At 41.5% G+C, this 9,539-nt stretch overlaps 1 protein-coding gene across 1 annotated transcript in view; it reads right to left on the minus strand.

Annotated features, from left to right (window-relative positions):
* Nucleotides 1-683: 683 nt before the first annotated feature.
* The window catches only part of lonp1 (lon peptidase 1, mitochondrial), a 24,082-nt gene continuing 15,226 nt past the window's right edge, over nucleotides 684-9,539 (minus strand). The window contains exons 13-21 of the mRNA XM_037674739.1: nucleotides 9,086-9,173; nucleotides 8,324-8,446; nucleotides 8,142-8,258; nucleotides 7,771-7,911; nucleotides 6,597-6,762; nucleotides 6,427-6,513; nucleotides 4,694-4,821; nucleotides 4,291-4,455; nucleotides 684-1,140 (exon numbers count right to left, since the gene is read on the minus strand). Of these exons, the coding sequence (XP_037530667.1) occupies nucleotides 964-1,140; nucleotides 4,291-4,455; nucleotides 4,694-4,821; nucleotides 6,427-6,513; nucleotides 6,597-6,762; nucleotides 7,771-7,911; nucleotides 8,142-8,258; nucleotides 8,324-8,446; nucleotides 9,086-9,173 (1,192 nt within the window). The 3' untranslated portion in view covers nucleotides 684-963. The remainder of the gene's footprint in view (nucleotides 1,141-4,290; nucleotides 4,456-4,693; nucleotides 4,822-6,426; nucleotides 6,514-6,596; nucleotides 6,763-7,770; nucleotides 7,912-8,141; nucleotides 8,259-8,323; nucleotides 8,447-9,085; nucleotides 9,174-9,539) is intronic.

A 9,539-nucleotide genomic window follows, 5' to 3' on the forward strand; every position in this document is an offset into this window, starting at 1 on the left:
TATAAGATCAGTTAACTTTGGCAACCATCTTGATTGGGGCAGACTTTCAAAATGAATCAGTTTTTGAGGAACAACCAATAAATATTTCCTGCAAGTTTCATTAAAATCCATCCAGTGGTTGGCTCATGGGATGTTTGCTATCAGACAGAGCAAAACACAGACATGTGCAAAAACATTATCGCCCGCCTTCACCTGTCGAAGGCAGATTATTAACAACAATTCACAGCTTTTAAAATCAAATCAACAGATTTGAGTTACTTCAGATATTTTATTCTAATAATATAACCTTAACAATAGGTTTAATATAAAACAGTTTATGAAAGAATCCACAGATGTTTGGGACACATGCCGCCTGGCAGCAACACTCAAATCATCAGTGACATCATTTCCTGTGGTCACGAGCAAATAGTAAGTGTCTTTGGCACTGCTGATTGTTGGTCCACTCTCCTTCATCCCTCCATCTCCCTACCCCTTCATCTAATGACCCCACCCCTTCTCCTCCAGAACCCACCCCTTCGCCTCATGACCCACCCATCTTTAATAAACCCATCTTTCTGCAATAGCCACACCCACTTTCCTCATGACCCAACCTCTTCTTTCAATAAACCCACCCCTTTTTATAGCCCCATCCATTCTCCTCAGGACCCACCCATTTCTTTAATAAATCTACTTTTTCCTGCAATAGCCACACCTCTTTTCCTCGTGACCCCACCTCTTCTTATAATGAACCCACCCCTTTCTGTAACAGCCCCACCCCTTTTCTCATCTAGTCCTTTACTCTGGATCCTTCAGTAGCTGGAGTCATATGGGGGTGTGGGTGATCATCCCACTCCTGAATCAACCCGACATATTTAATGTGCCAAACTTCACAGCGCCGCTTCAGGGTCCATACAGGAAACCAGTCAGAATAAAAAGCATTGGACCAGATCAACCAGGTTCTGAAAGGCTTCTCCACTGGTTGCTTTATAGAGGAGTAGATGAAAGTTCAGTCTGGTCCTGTGGGAACACAATGGGGTAGATCTGGTTGTAGTGATCCACGAAGTGGACCTCGAGGCCCTCTGTGATGTAGTCGGGCAGGTCAGAGAAGTCCTTCTTGTTCTCAGCTGGAAGAATGATGCAGGTGACCCCGGCACGACGAGCCTAACCAAAAAGACAATACTTAGATTCAGTTCTATGGAGTAGGAACATTACTAGAACTGCTCCTGAGGATTTGTCCACATGGAAACAATCTTTCTTTCAAAACAATCTTGTTTTTATTTGTTGTTTCTATGTACTTGTAAGTAGGGATGCACCAATCCACATTTTTTTTACTTCCGATCTGATCCCGATACCTAAATCTAAATATCGTCCGATACCGATTCAGTTCTGATTTCATCATCATTACTGATTTTATATGAGGCTGTAATAATCTACTCTCAAGTACAATTTGTACAAATATATGCATGCATGTCCAAAAAGTCAACTTGAGGTAAGTCTTATTAATGTTGGATAAGTTTTAAAGTTAGAATTAAATTCTGCTAACACAAAACATGTTTCTTTTTATTCCTAGCTTTAATCAAGCTGAGAAATCCTTCGTTTTCTACAACTGATAACAGTTGGTCATTAATTATAATGAAGTTTAGCAACCTCTCGGTAAACATTCGAGCTCCGGAGCTTCAGCCACGTCTTCTTCTTGTTCAATCCGAAGCAAGCAGCCTGATTTTGGTCAGCCGTGCTCAGTTTGTTCCTCCTCAGAGACGGGCAGACTGAGTGGGGCAGATTGGACACGGCTGGCCGGACTCGAGTTGCCTGTTTCAGGTTCAGCGAGAGTAGCACCACGCTGAAGCCCCGGAGCTCAAATGTCCAACGTAAAACTAACTTTACCGCGGTTTAATGTGGCGCTATGGCTCTGCAGACATTGCACATTGCTGTCTTGTTTTGTGGTGTTTCTAGTGTAAAATACTTCCACACAGCGGACATGTTTCGATGAAAAGTTGGTTGTTAGCTGTTAGCCACAGTGCTGCTAACTCAGTCCTCACGTTGTAGCTGGTTGCAAACTATGAACTGGATTTCCTGAATGTGAGGCGGGTCTTATTACTCTGGGCTCATGAGACACGCCTCCGTTCAGGAAATCCATTCCATAGTTTGAAGCCAACATGCATCATGGATCGGAAAATGGATCGGTCACATTGTCACTGATACCTGATCCAGAAGTTTTTCATATATCGGTACTGATATCGATATTGATATCGGATCGGTGCATCTCTACTCGTAAGCATGGCATTGTTTCTAGAAATGTTTTCATCCACATGTAAACGCAGAATACCACCCAAAACCTTATCGTAACAATGCCAGACCTATATGTGGTGATGTAACACCACAAAAACCCATCAAATGGGAAACATAACACGGAGCATGCACATAAACCCTAAACACTCCTTATAGTTGAAGATTTTTCTATAACGTATTATGTTAAAAACTAAAATCTGTATTCTACCTGGATTATTGAGCATGCATCAGGAAAAATCTGTATTGTCACTTTTAGAGTACTTTGTTATGACGTCAGCTCTCAGTTGAGAAGAGGTAGTGAAGAGGTCTTGGTTAAGCTCACGTTTTATTACATATATAACAAACGTAAGCACATGCAGTTGTGAATGTTTAAATGTGTAAAAACACACAGAGGAGTCATTTTTCTGACATTTTCCCCTAGTTTAGAACAGACATTATTATTATTATTATTATTATTATTATTATTATTATTATTATTATTATCATCGGTGAAAGTTGGGAATACTTTCAGAAGCAGTTGTCACTGTCAAAAAAGTTCCCTGACATCAGAAAAGCATTTGAAAGAGCAGGTAGTGATTTGCACAGAGCCACAGATGCATCTTTTGAGTGTTCACTTTTAATCGCTAAGGCTAAAAATCTGCACAATAATGGAGAACAACTTCTGAAACCCGCCTGCCTGAAAGTTGTGGAGTTGATGTGTGACAGGGATCATGCAGTGGACAACGTGAAAACTGTCCCGCTCTCTAACAGCACTGTAAGTGTCCAAGACAGAATAGATAAAATAGCTGAAAATTGCATAAATCAGCTGCATGATAGGATCAGGAAGATATCTTGACAAAATTACACTTTTTAATTTTTTTTTAAGACTGTTTTAAGATTAGTTTTTAAAGAAAAGTTACTTGAGTAATTCTCAAAACAGTGTTCTTGTAGTTGTTATTTCTGTTGTACAACTACCAGTTTATACACAAAGTTTGTTTTCTCAGTCATCCAGGTATATAACAACAAAAAAGGTTGAATCATGTCATCTGGACTTCGTTTTTTTTTGTTAAAAAGAAACGTTTCGCCCCTCATCCAAGAGGCTTCGTCAGTCTGAGGCCTAGCCATCTGGTATTACCCAGAAGCCACCCAGGGGTATCTGAGGCAGGCTTGAAACACAAGAGTCAGGGTGGCTTCTGGGTAATACCAGATGGCTAGGCCTCAGACTGACGAAGCCTCTTGGATGAGGGGCGAAACGTTTCTTTTTAACAAAAAAAAAACGAAGTCCAGATGACATGATTCAACTTTTTTTGTTACCAGTTTATACCTTTTACAAATAAAAGTTTTAACTATTTATTTACTTTATTCTATATTTAACTACTATTACTTATAATATTTACTTTATTATTTTATCACTTTGATAAAGAGATTAATATGAATGAGTTTTTTGGGAGAGGGGAGTAGTGAGGGATTGGGGGGCTCAGACTGGCTAGGAAGTAAGAAGGGGGTCTTTGAGGAAAATAGGTTGGGAACCACTGATCTAGATGGAACTTGTCATGGGCAAGATGTACGTACCTCCAAATCACTAAAATGTCTCAATTCCCTCAACCCACGAATCTGAGCTTCCCTTAAGTTAACGTCCACCAAGCCTTAAGATTCCTGTCCCTGACCTTTTGCCCAACCTATTGCCGAGCACCAAACTACGAGAAGTACAATGGCTGTAAGACAAACCTGAACATGTTGGTCATCTACAGCCTATTGTGTTGCATTGTGGGCAAACTACTGTAGATAAAGCTGAGGAAAATTGAGTTGTTAATGTTTAATTTTAACTAAATGAAAAAGCTCACTGTTCAACTGCAATTTAATCTTTTTACGTGATGTCTGTTTAATAATCGCATCAGTAATGTCTCCATCTAAAACGTGAACTTATAAAGAAATAAGCCAGCCTTCTGACGACCCTGTTGTTCGCTTCACATGTCCTGCCTGATGAAACGAGTCCTGTTAGTTCTTGTTTACTCAGTAATGTCTGCTCCATGCTGCACTCACAGCGATAGTTTTTTCCTTGATTCCTCCCACCGGCAGGACTTTGCCCGTTAGCGACACCTCCCCGGTCATGGCCACGTTCTGACGCACCGAGCGGTTCGTTGCCAGGGACAACAGAGCTGTGACGATGGTGCAGCCGGCACTCGGCCCGTCCTTGGGAGTTGCTCCCTGAAAGAGGAAAAACAAAATGAAACAGAGAGGTAGACTCTCTTAGTCCAACCACAGAGATTATCTTCTGGACTGGGATCATTTCAAACTATCAAAACAGCTTTAAGTTTTACATTTATAACCTCAAGCACAAACAACATTTGAATGAAAACTGTAATGGTGATTATTTAAACAAGCGAGACGCATGAACATAGGAGCAATCAACGTCTTGTTGCTGCGGGACATTTTCATCAGTTACCTCAGGAACATGAAGATGGAGGTGGGAGTTGACCAGGAAGTTATTTTCTGGATCCTGACTATGAAGGAAGACTCTGGCAAACGTTGAAGCGATTTTTGCACTTTCCTTCATAACATCACCAAGTTGTCCTACAGGAGACAGCAACGTCTTCAGTATTATTCAACATGTGGGTTAGCATTCAGGAAGAATCTCAAAGAGACAAAACACACCAGTGGCATCAGTTATACCTCAGTTACCAACAGTGGTTATGTGTAAACATTAAAGCACCTTTATTTCTATGTCTGCTATTCTTTCATTTCCATCATAATCTTGATTCTCTACTCCCCCCTCAGCTTTGGGAAATAAATAAATAAAAAATCATTTAAAAAACGTGTGCTCTGATTTTTGGTAGCAATATATCATTCAGCTTGGATTAAAAAAAATTGTAAAAATAAATAAATAAAAAGGATTAGGGGAAACTGGAGCAGCATCTGGAGCTTTGCCTGGGGGAGGCATTAGATTGTCTAAATTGTTCCGACATTCTCTTGTAAAGATTTATTCGGACTTTTCGTCAACGGTGTCCTTCCTCTTCGTCAGTCTCCCATTAAACTCAGACTGGTGAAGAAGTCTGGCAACAGTCGTTGTATGCTCAGTCTCTCCATCTCTACTGAAGCTTGTACCTCCAGAGCTGTCTCATGTGTCTTGATGGACTCACTATTCTACTTCATGATCTCATTGTGAGGATGAACTGCTCTTGGTAGATTTACACTTGTCCCATATTTCTTCTGTTTCTTGATGACGGATTTAGCAGAACTCCTGTCCTTGGACATCCTTTCATCTACATCCCCCGACATGGACTTTTCATTTTCAATCATCTTTTCTCTGAGTTGAATTAGATCAGCCCCTTTAGAGGGGGTGAAAATTTATCCAGTCACTTATTTTACACTACTTTATTTACCAGTAATTGGTATTACTCTGTAGAAATTAGATTTCACTTTGACACTGAAAACTTATTTTATTTAATATGTTGTCAAAAAGGCCAATTTATACTGATCATGACTGATTTATGACATTACTTATATTATCTAAGGGGGTGAATACATTTCATGAGCACTGTATAAAGCTCCTTGGTGCCAGCGGACCAGGAGTTTTGACCTGAGATGCTGAACGCTTTGGAAATGGTTGACTTGTCTTTTTAGAGTCACATCAAGGACTGGGATGTTTGTGAAGTGGCGGACTGGGGTGGTGGTCCACATTTTTAAAAAGTAGACTCACTTCTTGGGAAAGTTGACCCCAGGGTGTTGGAAGGAAGGCTCTGACGGACTGTCGAACCTTGGATTCAGGAGGAGCAGTGGAGAACATTTTGGAGACTCCTTCATGAATGGTGTTGGTCCACTAGTCTCCAACAGATGCAGCCCAGTGAGATTCTGGCTTCAATATTTCTGATCAGAAATTTCCCCCTGAAAGAACCGAGGCTGTCGTTTGCCCCGTTTACCCTGCAGCTCAAATGTAGTGAAGACACAACGAGGCTGAAATGACCAGGGTGAAAGTGCTCCAGGTCACGTAGTGGAAACAAATCTTCTGGTGCTGTGACCAGCAATTCATCCACTCTGTTCTGTTGAGCATCGCTGTAACTGGAAATTAAAACATTTTGTACCCACCTGCTCCCTGCGTATAATCAGTTGTACGCAACTGATTTTAAGAGCATTTCTTAACACGTTACATGAACCCAAACAGAAAGTGCTCGGGCTGACCTGTAACCTCCAGCGAACCCTCTCCTTTAGCTTCCTTTTCTCCGACAGGTCGGCGTATTGACGTTTCAATGAACAACGTGGAGCCTCCTGCGGTGGGTGACACAGGCTTTCAGATGGGACATTTCCTATGGACTCTCAAATCTGTGAGATTTTGTGAACACCTCTCTCACCCAGAGCTGTCCATGCGAGGCCCATTACCACTCCTGGAGGGGTGATATCATACATGCGGTCCACTGTGAAGATGGGTTTACCCACGTACTCCTGCAGGTTGTCTGGTGTAACGGTCACTGAGCTCTGGTCTCCACTCACAATGCAGAATGCTACTTTACGGAACACCTGATGAACAAATCAAAACATCAAAATCGTATTCATCTTACATTAAAGATTGTATTGTTCCATATTTTCCTAATAGAGCACTTCACTCACAGACTGCAGGCTTACTTGTGGTTCCTAGAGTTTCTAAAAGTAGAATGGGAGTCAGAGCTTTCAGTTATCAGACTAATTTCTTGTCAGGGTACTATTGATTTACAGACTTTTCTGTAATTTGTTTTATCGCCTGCTGCTGAAGGCAAATGGGTGATAGTGTTTCTGCCCATGTATTTTGAGTGTACGTTCACTTCTCTGTACTGTTGAACACATTTATGAAACCATGAAGGAGTTTTGGGATGCAGAAAGAAGTTGGTGAGAGTGGAGCACCCTCATGACTGCCGTCAGACTGAGGGAGGCTTCCTAAAGTTACTGCGACCTGTGAATGCAGACCTGTAAGTGCTTTTGTCTTCTGTCATAGAGCGACCATCCATGCATGTTGCGAGCATGATAACTTGAAAAATAAATGAGGTACCAACCTCCATTTTGGTGTATAGCTGTATCTAGGTGTAAGAAAGATTCCTTTCGAAAATTGGTTACCACATAAAAATTAAAGATGGCTGCCACCATATATTTATGTAAACTGGCCACCCCATCACTTGAGTAAATTATGCCACCTAGTTTTTATTTTGCTTAAAAGCGTAATTTTCTCAAATTATTGGGATGGCCAAAGATCAATGTATGGTGGCAAAGACCACCATTGTCCACCCTCTGGATGCGCCACTGCACCTGGTGAATAAAATTTCTCCCTCCACTCACCAGGATCCATCAATCTGTGCTGCCTCGGACAAGAAATAAAACCTCCCTCTATTCTTCTACACAGTCGACCCTCTTGAATATCTCGCACCAAAATCATTAAGGTTTACTTACCCTGTTCAATCCCAGTCCAGAAAAACACTAATCTCAAAAACCACAAACATTCACTATTCAAACCTCTCAGAGACAGGGAACATCGGTGTGCTGCTTGTTGTTGCTTACCTTTTCTATTTGTTTCTGCAGGTTCCTCACTCCAGACTCTCTGCAGTACTGTCTGATGAGCAGACCGAGGGCTTCTGATGAGAGTGAGACCTTCTCCTCATTGAGGCCACACAGTGAGCGAAGCTGAGGCACCAGGTAAAGCTGTGTGCACACACATGCGTGTTAAAAGTAAGATGAAGACACATCAGTGGTCCAGGTAAAAAAATAGATTTGGGTTAAAAATGAAGAAAGATTCTTCTTGTTATTTAATTCAGATTTGACAATAATTCTGCGTACTGTAAATCTATAGTCTTACTGAATCTTAGCAACAGACCCAAGAGTTCATGCCATTGTCATAGAAATACTACTAAACAAGAGGATGGTGAGTTTACCTCAGCGATGGCCAGTTTTTCCTGGGCCACATATCCAGACACATTGATCATCTCCATCCGGTCTCTGAGTGGTTCTGGAATGGTGTCGGTTACATTGGCCGTGCATATAAACAGAACCTGTAATGGAGCACGTGAGTGAGGATGTTCAGTTTCAGCTCAAACAAATTGATCTGTTCTCTTACCTTCGACAGATCCACAGGAACATCCAGGTAGTGGTCGAGAAAGTTGGCATTCTGTTCGGGGTCCAGGAGCTCCAGCAGGGCAGAGGAGGGGTCACCCTGGTAACCACGGCCGATCTTATCCACCTGGTGACAGCAGGGAAGAGAAACCTCAGGAAGGACAGCAGGTAAAGAACCAAGAGGTCCGTTTACCAGCTACTGGCTGCTGGAGCATCAGTCGAGTCCAGACTAGACTCTGTCAGCGGGGTGACCCACATCAAAAAGACAAACCTTCGTCAGGACAGAAGGACAAGGTACCCAGGTTACTCTGAGCACCAGCTGCCTGACAGTCTCACTGTTCACCCACGGTGACTCTCACTGACCCGGAGTTAACAAAAGGTGAGCTCCGCTGATTTTCAAACACAATTTCAAAGAGATTGAAAGAAGCTCAGAGGCGTTTGTTATTACTCGTACAGTATTCAGTATCCACAAGTATTCAAATGTCAGTATTTGTACTTGTACAGATTAAAGAACAAAAGTACTGAATTTGTACATTATTTGCCAAACAAACTGTTAAACACCAATCTATAGCAACGGCCCAAACAAAGACCTTGTTTGACCTTGATTTGTGACCTTGACTTTGGATGAACATTATGATTCATTTTTGGCATGAACCAGATTCAATATGGCCACTAAACTTTATCTTTGCTAATGGTTTGAATTACAAGAGGAAAAGGGAGGCTCACCAGTCACAAGAGGATTCTGGACCGGTTCTGAAGCACTGACCTCGTCTATTAGCACCAGGGGGTTCTCGGTCTTAGTTTTCTTCAAACACTGGATGATCTTCCCAGGCATGGCACCAACATACGTCCTCCTGGAAACACAGACATGTGAGGTCCAAACGGTTCTACCTGCTGCCAACAACACACTGACAGCTGATGCTAAAAACATCAAATTAATAAAATGTAAAAATATAAAACTAGAGAGAGTGAATGCTGAAGCACTGAAGTATGGGAATTTGTTGAAGTTGAAACTGAGATGTTCAAGATGAAAAAACAGATAATTAGTTTAAGGCTAAGATAATAAAAACAATAGCTAAAAGTTGCAAAAGGATAGCTAGAAGCTAAAAGTAGTAAAATACTTGTTAAAAGTAACAAAAGCATAGTTAAAAGTAGCACAAGCCTTGCTGAATATCAATCAATCAATCAATCAATCAATCAATCAATCAATCAATCAATCA

This window comes from Nematolebias whitei, chromosome 3, assembly GCF_014905685.2.
Source record: "Nematolebias whitei isolate Nwh7 chromosome 3, NemWhi1, whole genome shotgun sequence".
NCBI classification, from domain to species: domain Eukaryota; kingdom Metazoa; phylum Chordata; class Actinopteri; order Cyprinodontiformes; family Rivulidae; genus Nematolebias; species Nematolebias whitei.